This window comes from Manacus candei, unplaced genomic scaffold (genome assembly GCF_025592945.1).
Source record: "Manacus candei isolate 608988 ecotype Guabito, Panama unplaced genomic scaffold, ASM2559294v1 h1tg000084l, whole genome shotgun sequence".
NCBI lineage: Eukaryota > Metazoa > Chordata > Aves > Passeriformes > Pipridae > Manacus > Manacus candei.
Genome location: NW_026138132.1, coordinates 2227113 through 2242544, shown reverse-complemented (window position 1 = coordinate 2242544; position 15432 = coordinate 2227113). Strand labels below are relative to the sequence as shown.

General features: G+C 49.7%; 1 protein-coding gene across 1 annotated transcript; it reads left to right on the top strand.

Annotated features, from left to right (window-relative positions):
• The first annotated feature begins 1364 nt into the window (after positions 1–1364).
• NKX3-1 (NK3 homeobox 1) lies at positions 1365–4737 on the top strand. The gene is made up of 2 exons (XM_051811935.1): positions 1365–1722; positions 4313–4737. The coding sequence occupies exons 1-2, from the start codon at positions 1386–1388 to the stop codon at positions 4711–4713; spliced, it is 738 nt and encodes a 245-aa protein (XP_051667895.1). The 5' UTR covers positions 1365–1385; the 3' UTR covers positions 4714–4737.
• The last annotated feature ends 10695 nt before the right edge of the window (positions 4738–15432 follow it).

Genomic DNA, 15432 nt, shown 5'->3' with positions numbered 1-15432 from the left:
AAAGCTGGGTTTGGGCAAGTTTTGGGAATAAAAGGGTTGACCAGTGCTCATTCCACCAGCAAAAGGAGTCTGGAGTCACCAGAGCTATTGGAGGTCATGATTTATTGAGATATATTGATATATTCCAAACAGAAACTCTGGAAGAACAGCTACAAACAAAGTAGATCCTGAGGAAAATAATCTGTTTTAACACTCGTGGGTTTTCTCGGATTTGGGAAGGTTTTGCCCCTTTTGGGTGCCCAAGGCCTTGCAGGGTGGTGTGTAAAGGTCCTGAAGCTTCCTCATCCCACAGGTGGGCAAGGAATTAGGCTGAGCTTTAGGCTTAAACCTTCGTGTGAACCCTCAGCCCTTTTCCATGCGAGGATTTGCCTCTGGAGCTGCTCCCCCTCTGTGTTCCACCTTCTTCTTCAGCTCTGCAAAGTGGGTGAAAAGCTCTTTGACACTTTCCCCCTGTTCTCCAACACACTGGAAATGCATCAGAGGGAAGAAAACCCCCCCAAATAAACTAAAAAACCACCCAACCCTTTCAGTTCTTCACTTTTCCCCCCCTGAAAGCGGCGTTTTCCCAAAGAGCTCAGGGATAGAAATCATTCCCACAAGGAGGAGGGAGCAGAGCTCTGTCTCCTCTCCCAAAAAAAAACTCAGTCTGGAAGCGTTTTGATCCCCAAACTCCCATCCTTCTCCTGGTCCTAAAAGCCAGGGGGTGATGTGTCAGCAGGGAAGGGATCCCTGGGGAAGGATCCGCGTGCGGAGCAAGAGGGAGAAGCCAAGAGCCAAAAACGCGCCGGGAGCCAAGAGCCGAGGGAAGGGCGTAGACACCGCCGGGGCTCTCCAATCAGCCCCGGGAGGCTTGGCTGCCGCCGGGATAAATCCAGAGCCGGGAGGGGGGGAAGGCAGCGAAGCTCCGGGCAGGGCCAGCGGGAGGAGGAGAAGGAGAAGGAGAAGGAGAAGGAGAAGGAGAAGGAGAAGGAGAAGGAGAAGGAGAAGGAGAAGGAGAAGGAGAAGGAGAAGGAGAAGGAGAAGGAGAAGGAGAAGGAGAAGGAGAAGGAGAAGGAGAAGGAGAAGGAGAAGGAAGGAGGAGAAGGAGAAGGAAGGAGGAGAAGGAGAAGGAAGGAGGAGAAGGAGAAGGAAGGAGGAGAAGGAGAAGGAAGGAGGAGAAGGAGAAGGAAGGAGGAGAAGGAGAAGGAAGGAGGAGAAGGAGAAGGAAGGAGGAGAAGGAGAAGGAAGGAGGAGAAGGAGAAGGAAGGAGGAGAAGGAGAAGGAAGGAGGAGAAGGAGAAGGAAGGAGGAGAAGGAGAAGGAAGGAGGAGAAGGAGAAGGAAGGAGGAGAAGGAGAAGGAAGGAGGAGAAGGAGAAGGAAGGAGGAGGAGGAGGAGGAGGAGGAGGATGAGCGCCGGGGCGCTCCCGGGAAGGAGGCAGAGCTCCCCCAGCAGCGCCCCGGCAGCGATGAGCCGGAGCCCCCCGGCCCCCCAGCAGCCCAGCCCGACCTCCTCCAGGCCCAGGACATCCTTCCTCATCCAAGACATCCTCTGGGATGGGGCGGAGCGCGGAGCGCGGCTGGACAGGGACAGGAGCAGAGGGGTTGGCAGCGCCGGGAATGGGGAGAGCGGAGCGGCCCCGGGCGAGGGCAGGGAGGGCGGCTCCGAGCCCGGGAACCCCCCCGGGAGCCCCCATCCCACGGGAGCATCCCACGGCACAGGGACAGCCCGGGAAGCCGACACAGGTAAGGGCTGAGAGCTCCTGCAGGAGCCGGCGGGCTGGGAATGGGGCAGGGAATGGATCGGGAATGGCTGGGCTGGGATTGGGGAATGGATCGGGAATGGATCAGGGAATGGATCAGGGAATGGATCAGGAATGTCTGTGCTGGGGTCAGGGAATGGATCAGGAATGGCTGTGCTGGGATCAGGAATGGATCAGGAATGGCTGTGCTGGGATCAGGAATGGATCAGGAATGGCTGTGCTGGGATCAGGGAATGGATCAGGAATGGCTGTGCTGGGATCAGGAATGGATCAGGAATGGCTGTGCTGGGATCAGGGAATGGATCAGGAATGTCTGTGCTGGGATCAGGAATGGATCAAGAATGGCTGTACCTGGCTCAGCCCAGGGACAGGATCCAGCCCCAGCTGCTGGATCAGACACACTTGGATCAAACCCCCGGAGCTTCCCAGCCCTGGCAGGGGCAGAGGAGGGGATTTAGGGACTGTGGGAAAACCTTTCTCCAGGTGCCTCAAACAACTCCAAGGTCTGAACCTGCCTACAGTGATGTTTAAAAACTCCCAGTTGATACATTCCTACAATCCCTTGGGAAACAAATTCCCTTTTGATGCAGAAGATCCCAGGAAAGGCGGAATGCAGAGCCCAGCATCCCAAAACATGAGTTTTTGTGCCTGGTGTCCCTGTCCCTGCTGCAGCACCAGCCCATCCAGGGCTGGGGGTGGGTGAGGGTGGGACTCAGCCTTTCCCTGAGCTAAAACAGCCAAAAAAGCAATTTTGAACTCCCTGGTGAGCAGATCCTGCTCCCTCCAGCAGCCCCTGCCAGGGGAATCTTGGCTTTGCAGCTCAATTCTATTAAAAGAAGTTCCTACATAAAAGCAAGTTCAGAGACAGCCCCTGGGCTGATTAATCAAAAAAAAAACCCAAAATCACTAAAAGCCACCCCAAATCTCCCAGGAGTGTAAATGAGCCCAGCCCTGGCATTCCAGGGGGACAACCAGGATTTGCACCAGCTGGGATCTGTTGTTTCCACCTCCAGCGTTGTGTTCACACCTTGAGAAAATACACTTTAAAAAAAATCACTAAAGGCAAACGAAAACTGGCTCCTTTCCATCCTGACAATGCCCAGAAAGGAATGAACTGCCCAAATAAAGCGAATTGAGAAGCTTCAGGAGCTCCAGGTGACACTTCCCGGGAGCTCTGGGCCGTGACTCCGGTGATCCATCGGTGCCACGAGGGATAATCCGGAGGCAAACACTGGGATCCAGGGCCAGCTCTGCAGTTTGGGGTGGAAAGCCAGGCCTGAAGGTTTCAAACTGCCCCAAAAATTGCTTGGAGCTGCGAGATGGAAAAGGAAGGGATTGGTTTTCAGTGCTTGCCACCTGCAGTCTGCTCCGAGCTGCTCTGATCCATCCTCTGGAGCCTGAGGACTTTCTTTGGGATTCTTTGGGAATCAGGCTCTGATCCCCCGCTCCTGAGCCATCCTCTGGAGCCTGAGGATTGGTTCTCTTTGGGAATCAGGATTTTCCTGTGGGCACAGGAGGATATTAAAAAAAAAAAAAAAGCCTAAAAATGTGAATTCTGCATTAAAAATCTCAAGAGCCTTTGACACCACACGGGACACAACAGAACCTTGGGGGCTTGGGGAGAACTTCCACCAGCACTGAAAAGGATCCCTTTCCAAGGATATTATTGCCTTCTATCCTTGTCCTACTCCTTGTCCTATCCCTATCCTTATCCATCCCTATCCTATCCCTGTCCTTCCCCTATCCCTATCCTTTTCCTATCCTATCCTTTCCTATCCTTTCCTATCCTTTCCTATCCTTTCCTATCCTTTCCTATCCTTATCCTTATCCTTATCCTTATCCTTATCCTTATCCTTATCCTTATCCTTATCCTTATCCTTATCCTTATCCTTATCCTTTCCCTATCCCTGCCCTTTCCCTATCCTTATCCTTTCCCTATCCTATCCTGTCCCATCCCATTCCTACCCCTACCCTATCCCATCCCTTGAATCTCTGGGATGAACCCCTCTGATCCAGGAACACAAACCCCTCCCTTTCCCGTGACTCCCAAACCCCCCACACTGAACAAATCCATCAAATCCACCAAAACATTCCCGGGACAACACCAACCTTCTGCTCTGCGGGATTTTGGGGTTCAATCTGCGGGATTTTGGGGTTAACTCTGCAGGATTTTGGGGGTAACTCTCTGAGATTTTGGGGGTAACTCTCTGAGATTTTGGGGGTAACTCTCTGGGATTTTGGGGTTAACTCTGAGGGATTTTGGCGGTAACTCTGTGGGATTTTGGGGGTAACTCTCTGGGATTTGGGGTTAACTTTCTGGGACTTTGGGGATAACTCTCTGGGATTTTGGGGGTAACTCTCCGGGATTTTGGGGGTAACTCTGCAGGATTTTGGGGGTAACTCTCTGGGATTTTGGGATTAACTCTGTGGGATTTTGGGGCTAACTCTGCAGGATTTTGAGGGTAACTCTCTGGGATTTTGGGGGTAACTCTCCGGGATTTTGGGGTTAACTCTCCGGGATTTTGGTGGTAACTCTCCAGGATTTTGGGGGTAACTCTCTCTTCTCTCCACAGATGCCCCAGTGCAGAGTTACCTGGCGGGGTGTGACCCCCCCCTGCCCGCCTCCCCTCGCCCCCCCAAGCCCCCCAAGCGCTCCCGGGCCGCCTTCTCTCACAGCCAGGTCATCGAGCTGGAGAGGAAATTCAGCCACCAGAAATACCTGTCGGCCCCCGAGAGAGCCCACCTGGCCCGGAACCTGCAGCTCACCGAGACGCAGGTGAAGATCTGGTTCCAGAACCGCAGGTACAAGACCAAGAGGAAACAGGTGACGGCGGAGCTGGCGCGCTCGGACACTGCCCTGGCCGGGCACAAGGGGCACCCGGAGCTGCCGGGGGCATCGCTGCTCGCCCTCAGGGCCACCTGGCCCTACCTGCCCTGCCTCTACTACCTGCACGGCTGGAGCCCCTCCTGGTAGCAACAGCTTTTTTTTTCTTTCTTTTTCCCCCTTTTTTTTTTTTTTTTTTTTTTTTTTTAAGCAGAAAATGTCGTTTTTCTGCTTTAAATCCCGGGCGCGGCGTCGCCTTTTCTAGTGCTAATTAGGGGAGGGATTGGCAGTAACGATCTCGGTGTCTTCTGCACGAACCTCTTGTCGCTGGCGGTAAAATAACCACCAAAAAAAGAAGCCAAAAAAAGAGCCCAAGACTTAGTGTTTGAGCATTAAATTAAAGCGTTTAATTCAAGCTGTTTTACTGAAACTCTCTGGGCTCTCCCAGCTGTGGCTGCCCCGTCCCTGGAAGTGTCCAAGGCCGGGTTGGAGCAACCTGGGCTAGTGGGAGGTGTCCCTGCCCTTTCTAGTGCTAATTAGGGGAGGGATTCGCAGTAACGATCTCGGTGTCTTCTGCACGAACCTCTTGTCGCTGGCGGTAAAATAACCACCAAAAAAAGAAGCCAAAAAAAAAAAAAAAAAGCCCAAGACTTTTAAGTGTTTGAGCATTAAATTAAAGCACAAAATTAAATTTAATTTTTAATTCAATTAAATTGTTTTACTGCAACGCTCTGGGCTCGCCCAGCTGTGGCTGCCCCGTCCCTGGAAGTGTCCAAGGCCGGGTTGGAGCAACCTGGGCTAGTGGAAGGTGTCCCTGCCCTTTCTAGTGCTAATTAGGGGAGGGATTCGCAGAAACGGTCTCGGTGTCTTCTGCACGAACCTCTTGTCGCTGACAGTAAAATAGCCATCAAAAAAAGAAGCCAAAAAAAGCCCAGGACTTTGACTGTCTGAGCATTAAATTCATCTTGTTTTATTGCAGCTGAGCCTGCCCCATCCCTGGAAGTGTCCAAGGCCAGCTCAGAGCAACCCGGGCTAGTGGGAGGTGTCCCTGCCCCTGGCAGGGGGTGGAATGGGATGGTTTAAGGCCCCTTTCCAAGCCAAACCGTTCCAGGATTCCCTAATCCGCAGCTTTCAGGAGCAGAAAGGGCTGGTCCAGCCCCAGAGACACCAACTGTCCCTCTCTGCCCCTTTGCAAACCACTTCCCTTTGCCCATTGCTCGGGGCAAAAAGCAAACTGCTGGCACTGAGCTGGACGAGCTAAAAACTAGGCTTAAAAATTAGTAAAAAGGCCAAAAATCTCATTTCTGCCATTAATACCACTAATACCACTGACCTTTGAGCTCCTCAGCCCCCGCCCGGGGCAATACACGTGTTTTTGGGGCAGAATTCGGCTTCTTTGTGCCACACAAAGGGCCCGATGCTGCTGGGGCAGCCGGATTTTTGGGGGGCACGGGGCTGGGGCAGGTTGTCCCCACCCAAACCCGCCCCTGTGCCCACGGTGCCAAGGCTGTTGGTGGCTCAGGAGCCGTGAGAAGGCCGGGACAGGGACAATGGGGCACTGACAGATGAGTTTTGCATATCCGGGTGTTGGCCCTGCTGGAACATTCCCTGTTTAAAGCAGCAGCAGCTGCAGGAGTTCAGCTCTCCCAGCAGAGAATTCCCTGTTTCCATGGGGTTGGAATCCCGGGGGGTTTAAGGCCCCTTCCAACCCAAAGCATTCCAGGGTTCTGTGGGATCAAGATTCAAGATAATGATCCTACAAGTCATTTTTTGCTGAACAAACACCTGCAAGCCATTTTTTGCTGAATAAACTCCTGCAAGTCATTTTTTGCTGAATAAACTCCTACAAGCCATTTTTTGGTGGACAAACTCCTGCAAGTCATTCTTTAGGGAGCAAACTCCTCTTTGCAATTAGCAAAACAGCAACGATTTTTTTATTTTTATTTTTTTTAATAACTAATCATCCTTAAAACTCCTCTAATTCCAGGGGGAAAAAAATGTAGAAATAAAGGAGGTTTCCAAGAGAGGAGACACATCAACTCATTTTTTCTTTTTTTCTGAGCTAGGTTCCACCCCCAAAAAAATAATATAAAAAAAAAGCAGAGCTCTGCTGGAACAAATTGAACCCTCTGAAATAAAAATACGAGGAGGTTTCTTCCCCTGTGAACCTCCCAAAACGTTCCTGTGGTGCCTCTTTTTTTTTTTCCAAGAGGGGAATTAATAATCTCAGGGCCCCGACTCCCTCCTGCAGCAGGGAAATACAGAAAGATATCCCTTGGATTTGTCCCTTTACACAGGTTTTTTTTTAAGAAATCTCTTGGATTTGTCCCTTTTCACAGGTTTTTTTTAAGAAATCTCTTGGATTTGTCCCTTTTCACAGGTTTTTTTTAAGAAATCTCTTGGATTTGTCCCTTTTCACATGTTTTTTTTTTTTTGGGGGGGAACTGCTCTGGATCTCGCAGCTCCCACAGCAAAGGCAAAGCTGCTCCAAAGGCAAATTCCAGGGAAGGGAGTTCAGGGAGAGGAGAACACCCGAGCTGGAGCCCTTTGCAGGAGATATGAATTTTCTCCCGCTATCAAAAGCTTCCCTCTGAGTTTGGAGGACACTCAGTGGCTTCTTAATTGTCTCAAAGTAACTCTTAATATCTCCAGATAACATTTTTGCCTCCCAGACGCTGCCTGGGTTTTTAGGGGGGAAGGACATCTCCCCTCCACTGTTGCAATGTTTCAAACCCTGCTCCTTTATCCACTTTCCCCACTCCTTGCAACAACAAAAAGCTCTTTATGGCCTCAAAGCCGGGCACAAAACCCCCCCTGAGAGCACCTCCCGCAGAATTCCCACATCCAGACCCTCGGGATGCCGCTTAAATCCGTGATATTTGCACTAAATCCGCTGGAAAACAGCTCTGAGCATTCCCTGGAGAGGGATCCCCGTGTCCTTTGCACGGGCAGGGATGGGAACCTCACACTGGGAAAGACTCAGCTGGGCTGGGAAAACGAGATATAAACTCTAAAAATGAGATATAAACTCTAAAAATTAGATAGAAACTGCAAATTAGATATAAACTGAATTTCTTGGATGCTTCTTTGGGAAAATGCTTGTGGCAGAGCTCTTTTTTTTCCCCCCCTTGCTGATGGTTTCCAAGCAGCCAAAAAATCCTCCTCGTGCTCTGGATCCCAAACTTCGCTGCTCCAGTGCAAATAGTTGCTATTTTTGTACAGATTTTTTTGATACTGTTTTATCTGCTGCTGGTTTATGACCCTCTGGAATAAAGAGAGCAGAATCTTTGCTAAAGAATCCCGGCTGCCTCCGTGGGTTTTTATCTCTGTGGGGTTTGGGGTTTTTCTTTTCTGAAGATCTCACCACAACTCATGTGAGGGGGAGAGTTTGGTGTCAAATATTCCCCCCCAAAAGCACCGTCTCAGGTGGTTCTGCAGGTGGAAAACCACCATCCAGCCCTAATTTTAGGTGCTCAGCCCCCAAATGCTGCCCCATCCCTCAGCCAGCACCCCCCAATCCCATTCCAATCCTATTTCCCAGGATGCAGGTGAGTATTTCCCTAAAGGAAGAGTTTAGAATTGAAGTATTTTCTTTCTCACCCCCAATTTAAGCACAATCCCAGTGGCCCCCAGGGTTTTGCACCACAAGAAGCTGTCCCAGTTTTTCCTGCCCCTGCCTTCCAATCCCAAAATCCCAGTCAGGGCCATCTGGGCTCTTTGGGATCATAATAATGGGAATTTATTCTGGGAGCTGTTGGAGTGAACATTCCCCCTTGGACAGAGGGGGAGAGGGACTGATCTTGGTCCCAGCTGCCCATCCACACACTCCCATCCCTTCTTTCTCCTGGTAGCCCTTCCCAAATGGAAAAGGAGCTGCAATCACTGCCACCATGCCCAGTTTATATTTATATTATATTTTATATATTGTACAGTATCATAAATATATAAAACAAATATTGTATATTATATAAATATTATACATTATATATAAATATTTTATATAAAAATATTATTGTATATAAATAGTAAAATATAAAAATATTATTATATAAAATATTATAATAAAATATTATGTATAATATTGATATTATATATAATTAATATTATATATAATATTAATATTATGTGGTACAAATATTTTATATTTATATTCTATTTATTTATATTATATAAAAGATTATAATAAAATATATAATATAAATATTATATATAATATTAATATTATATGGTAAAAATATTTTATATTTATATTATATTTATTTATATTATTAATTACTGCTACAATGATTAAATTATTTTTAATACACGATTAATATAATTATTATATCTATAGTTGTTAATCATTATAATAAATAAGCAAATCCCGCGGGGGGGGAAGCGCCGGGGGAATTAATCTACCCCCCATAAAAACACAATATCCCCTTGATTAATGGAGAAGGGGAGAAGAAAATGCCCGCGGCGAGTTTTAATTGGAATTAACGAGGCAGAACCGGGGAATGTCCGTCAATTAGTGTCGCGCTCCGCCGCCAACGCATCCATCAGGATTAAAGAGTGTCCACAACGCCGCTCGCTGCCAAATCGCTGCTTTAGAGCTCGAAAAGAAAGGGAAAAAAAAAAACAAAAGAGAGGGGAAAAAAAAATAAAAGAGAGAAAAAGAAGGCTGAGTGCGGATAATGTAACTGTTGACTAACATTTGCACGCAATAAACCGCATTCTTGGCAAGGAAAAGGCGGGTTCGGAGCCAAGGAAAAGCTTCTACTTGACCCTACAGGAGGTTTGAAGCTGCGAGCAGTGGGAAATGTGGCGGGGAGTTAAAGGAGGGGGGTGGGAAAGGCGAGGACACCCCCCCGTGCCCGCGGGGAAGGGAGGGGAGGATTCCCGGGGAGAAGAGCAGGAAAACTCAGCGAGGAGAATCTTTTGGGTGCTTCCAGAGGAGAGGGATGAGTGGAGCCATAAAAACACCCCATCCCTGGCAGCCAGAATTATATTATAATTCCATATATTGATATATAATGTGTATAAAATATATCTGTATATAAAATACATCTGTATATAAAATACATCTTTATATGAAATATATCTGTATATAAAATATATCTGCATATAAAATATATCTGCATATAAAATATAACTGTATATAAAATATATCTGCATATAAAATATATCTGTATATAAAATACATCTGTATATAAAATATATCTGCATATAAAATATATCTGTATATAAAATATATCTGTATATAAAATATCTGTTTTAGTGGAAGTTGTCCCTGCCCATGGAATGGGGTGAAGAGTTCATAATTCAAAAGTTTTGGCTAAAAATCCCTTTTTTTTTTGCCCACCTTGGCCGAGCCCCGGGGGTCCCGTTTTCCACAGGGAGAGTTGAATCCCTCTGCCCCTCCTGCTGCCCGGGGGAGTTGGGCTCTCCCTCTGCCCCCAGAGCTGGCAGGGACAGCGAGGACACGAGGGAGGCTCCAGGGACATTCCCTCTGGATGCTGCTGGAGCAGGGGAGGACCAGCAGAGGCAGTGGGGGAGGATGCTCACAGCGCTGCGGTTGTTGGTTTTTTCCCAGTGCTGTTCCCACTGAGGGCTTTTCCCGGCACTGATTTTAGGATTTCCAAGAGGCCCCAGCCTTGCACGGTCTCCCCCAGCAATTCCTTCCATCCAGAGCCTTTTGGGACAAGCACAATCCCAGAAAAGCAGGTGGTGGAACCTCAGAGCAGGGCCTGTCCCCCCTCAACCACCCTCTGGAGCCCTGCCTGCCCATCCTGAGCCTCCCAGAGGGACATTCCAAGGGGTTTAAGAGTGTTTCCAACACTGTTGGATTTTACACCCTGAGCAGGGAAGAGTTTGGGTCACCCAAACATGGCAGGGATGATCAGGGACCTCGGGGAAGGGGAAAGGGATCCTGTCCTGAGGGAGGGATTCCATCCTGAGGAAGGGACCTTTTCCTGGGGAAGGGATTCCATCCTGAGGAAGGGAATTTTCCTAAGGAAGGGATTCCATCCTGAGAAAGGGACTTTTCCTAAGGAAGGGATTCCATCCTGAGGAAGGGACCTTTTCCTAAGGAAGGGATTCCATCCTGAGAAAGGGATCTTTTCCTAAGGAAGGGATTCCATCATGAGGAAGGGACCTTTTCCTGAGGAAGGGATGCCATCCTGAGGGACACTGTCTTGGGGAAGGGACACTGTCCAGAGGAAGGAATTCCATCCTGAGAAAGGGATCCTGTCCTGAGGAAGGGTTCCCATCCTGAGAAAGGGATCCTGTCCTGAGGAAGGGATCCCATCCTGAGAAAGGGACATTATCCCGAGGAAGTGACCCTATCCTGAGAAAGGGATCCTGTCCTGAGGAAGGGTTCCCATCCTGAGAAAGGGACCTTTTCCTGAGGAAGGAATCCCATCGTGAGGGATGTGTGAGTGTCCCTTCCCCTGTCATGGGGAAGGGACGCTGTCCAGAGGAAGGGATTCCATCCTGAGAAAGGGACCTTTTCCTGGAGAAGGGATGCCATCCTGAGGAAGGAACACTCCTGAGAAAGGGACACTGTCCTGGGGAAGGGATCCCATCCTGAAAAAGGGATCCCATCCTGAGAAAGGGACGTTATCCTGAGGAAGGGACCCTATCCTGTGAAAAGAACACTGTCCTAAGGAAGAGACCTTGTCCTGGGGAAGGGATCCCATCCCGGGAAAGGAACAATCTCCCAAGGAAGTGACCCTGTCCTGCAAAGCCCCTGTTACTGAGAGCAAGTAAAATCAGGGATCTGGGCTCTCTGGAAAAGCCTCCCAGGGTAATTTTTCACCATCCTTGGGCCTCCCAGCCCAGCCCAGCCCCGGGGTCCTGCTCGGAGCAGCCCGGGAAGTGAAGGGATCAGCGCAAGTCCCTCTGCAAACACAGCCTGGGTGGAGCTCATTCCGTTTGGGGCTGGAATTCCATCCAGCTCCTCCCCAAAAGAGCAGCTTTTACACCTGCAGAAAACACTTTACCTGTTCCCCAAACACATCACCGGGCTGGTGAAAGGAATTAAATCCCGTGGCTGAATGCAAATGTTTTTATTGCTTCTGTGGCCAATTGTGGTGAGAATCGAGACACGGGGGGGGGGGGGAAGGTGGGGCCGGAAAACCTTCCCCTGCCGGGGCTGTGCAGTGTCCTCCAAGGCAAACAAGGCGGCTCAGTGAAAATTTGGGGAGGGGAAGAAGGCGAGATGTTTGCCTTCATGTCCGTTCCCCTTTTAGAGCAGGGCCAATATTTGAGGAGAAACAAAAGATAACGATCGGATGCGGCGAACAAACACGGCCCGGATCCTGGATCAGCCGAAGGGCTCGGAAATCCCAGCGCCGGGCTTTTGGCACAGCTCCCCCGGCAGCGATGAGCCCGACCCCCCCCTCGGCCCCCCAGCAGCTCATCCCGGCTCCTCCAGGCCCAGGACATCCTTCCTCATCCAGGACATCCTCTGGGATGGGGCAGGAGCAGAGGGGTTGGCAGCGGGAGCATCCCACGGCACAGGGACAGCCCGGGAAGCCGACACAGGTAAGGGCTGAGAGCTCCTGCAGGAGCCGGAGGGCTGGGAATGGGGCAGGGAATGGATCGGGAATGGCTGGGCTGGGATTGGGGAATGGATCGGGAATGGATCAGGGAATGGATCAGGGAATGGATCAGGAATGTCTGTGCTGGGATCAGGGAATGGATCAGGGAATGGATCAGGGAATGGATCAGGAATGTCTGTGCTGGGATTAGGGAATGGATCAGGGAATGGATCAGGAATGTCTGTGCTGGAGTCAGGGAATGGATCAGGGAATGGATCAGGGAATATCTGTGCTGGGATTGGGGAATGGATCGGGAATGGATCAGGAATGTCTCTGATGAGGTCAAGGAATGGATCAGGAATGTCTGCTGGGATCAGAGAATGGATCAGGGAATATCTGTGCTGGGATTAGGGAATGGATCAGGAATGTCTGTGTTGGGGTCAGGGAATGGATTGGGAATGTCTATGGTGGGATTAGGGAATAGACCAGGGAATGGATCAGGGAACAGATCAGGAATGTCTGTGCTGGGATTAGGGAATAGACCAGGGAATGGATCAGGAATGTCTCTGATGGGGTCAGGGAATGGATCAGGAATGTCTCTGATGGGGTCAGGGAATGGATCAGGAATGCCACATCCCACCCCGGGGGCACCTGCTGGAGCTGCTCTTTGCCTGGAGAATTTCTTGGATCCCTGGAAGTGTCCAAGGCCAGGTTGGAGCACCCTGGGATGGTGGAAGGTGTCCCTGCCCATGGGATCATCTTTAAGGTCCTTTCCCACCCAAACCATCCCAGCATTCCACGATTTCTCCCTCCAAGCTCTGAGATATCACAGTTACCACTTAATTCTTCCCCCTCTTCTTCTGCTTGTCTTGTTCACTTACAGATCTCCCAGGAACAAACTCCAGGTGGGAATTCTGTCCTCCAGACCTTCCCTGCAGGAAATGCTGCAAGTTTAAGGAGTCACCAGGGTCTGTCCCATAAATAAATCACATTAAAACCACACCCCCATCACACAGATATTTACACAACAATCTGTCCTGGTTCCAGAGGAACCATCAATGTCAATCAGAAAATTTGGGATTTGTTCCCAGGGCAGAGCCACCACCCAGCCCCGAGGGGACAGAGGTGGCACAGCTCTTGGAAGTGCCACAAGGCCAAGGGGTGGCACCTCCAGCAGCTCATTCCTCCTCCTGGGGAGCCATCTCAAAAGTTTCACAGAACCAGGAGCAAGTTTCCCAGGATCTGGAGCCATCCCAAAATTTTCAGACAATGAGGAGCCATCCCCAAAGTTTCAGGGAAGCAGGAGCAAGTTTCTCAGGATCAGGAGCCATCCCCAAAGTTTCTCAGGATCAGGAGCCATCCCCAAAGTTTCACAGAGCCAGGAGACATCCCCAAAGTTTCAGGGAATCAGAAGCCATCCCCAAAGTTTCCCAGGATCAGGATTCCTCATTTTGACTCTTCCCAGCACCATCACCAGGATCTTCCAGGTCTTTTTCCTCTCTAATCCCTCTTTTTTCCTCCTTCCCACCTCTAATAATCCTGGCAGAACATCTTGGCACTGCCAGAGAACTCAACTAGACTTTGGAGAGACCAAAAAAAAGACCAAACTGGGGCCAAAAAATAACGCCCAAAAATATGAGGAATTCCTGCTCATGCACCTGCTCCAGCCTCGGGAATTCTGTGATCCAGACCAGGCTGCTCAGGCCCCACAAATCCCTGGGATGAGCCAGGAATGTTTCCCACCTGGAGCTGAAACAATCCCCCCACAATGGAAGTTTTATGATTTTGATGCTTTGGTTAAAATTCCCATTTTTTATCCCCTTTAGAGTCCACCTTGGCCAAGCCCTGGGGAGTCCCATTTGCCACAGGGAGAGGTTTATCCCTCAGATTATCGGGATGCTGCTCAGCCCATTTCCCAGGGAACTGTTCCTCCCTCAGCACCAAGAAATGTGTTTTATCCCTTTTTATTCAAGTCTTCTGGGGTTTTCCCTTTCAATTCTGCAGCAGAACAAGTGAAACCTCAGCAACTGCAGCTCCCCAGGGCCTTCACTTTATCCAAGGAGGAAGAAAACCTGCAATTTGGGAATTTGCTGCACGAGCCACAGGCTGTGGGTTGGGTTTGGAAATCCCAGCAGCGATTCCTCGCCAAGAGGATCCCATTCCAAAACTCTCCAGCGGCTCCTAGAGGAGGGTGAGCCCTTTCAGGAGAGTTGGCAGCTCCTGCCAGGCTGGAAAACCCCTCCCAAGAGGATTTTCCTCCTCCAGTGATGACGAGAAAGGGTTGGAGGAGCTGAGCCTGCGGACACTAGAAGGCACCATTCCCTCAGAGATCAGCCTGGCAGAGCCTTCCCCGCCCTCAGCTCCCGAGGAAAACCCCCCAAACACGAGCCCACCAGCACAAAAATCGGGATATTTTATTTCCTTGAGCTCCAGTGATAACAACTGTAGCAGCATCTCACAAAAGAACTCCTGCAATGTTTTAAATACACATTTAAGAGAACACTTTTTTTTTTGTTCCCAACCCCAAAAAAACCCCCAAACAATACAACTGAAGAACTGCAAAGTTCCTCCTCCTCCCCTTAAATAATGAGTGATGTGCGTTTCTTGCAGAGGAAGCAGCAGAACATGTTTCACAGACCAGGCTAAAAATCAAACTTCAGGCTCAAAGCTCGGCTTTCAAATGCAAACTAGGAGAGAGGAGGGGCTTTGGGAAGGGGGATCCAGCATCAAGAAGTGTTTCCTGCTGGAGGGAAGAGACCTCTGCAGTTATTACCCCAGCTGGGCTGGTTTTATGGGAGAGCCAGAAATCCAGGGAGAGCCTGATAAATGTCCAAGTGCTCCTTTATCCACTCCCAGCTCGAGGAAGAGCAAATCCCCAAGAAAAGCTGGGTTTTGATTATTGAATCCCCTCCCAGCTCAAGGAAGAGCAAACTTCCAAGAAAACCCGGGATTTAATTAATAATTATTTGTTGATAATTATTAATTATTGGTGCTCAACACTCCAGAGGTTCCCCTGCTCTCCCCTCTCCAAGGAGATGCTCAGCTGGCCAAAAAACTCAACCAACATCCTGACTTCTCCACAGGCAAATGCAGGCTCCAAGCAGGAGATGAGGCTCTCCCAGAACCCCAAAGGGGAAGGCAGGAATGTCAAAGCAGCAGCCAGAGGAAGGGGGTGATGCAGGAGGCACCACTCCTGCACTGGCACTAAAAGCTGCCACCACCCCCCAGGATGCTACAATTTGCCCCTTCAGCATTAAAGTGACCCCGAAATTTCACCTCCCTGGAAACACTCAGTGCAAAACCAGCTGAACTTTGCCACTTTTAAGACACAAGGGTGAGTTTTGACACA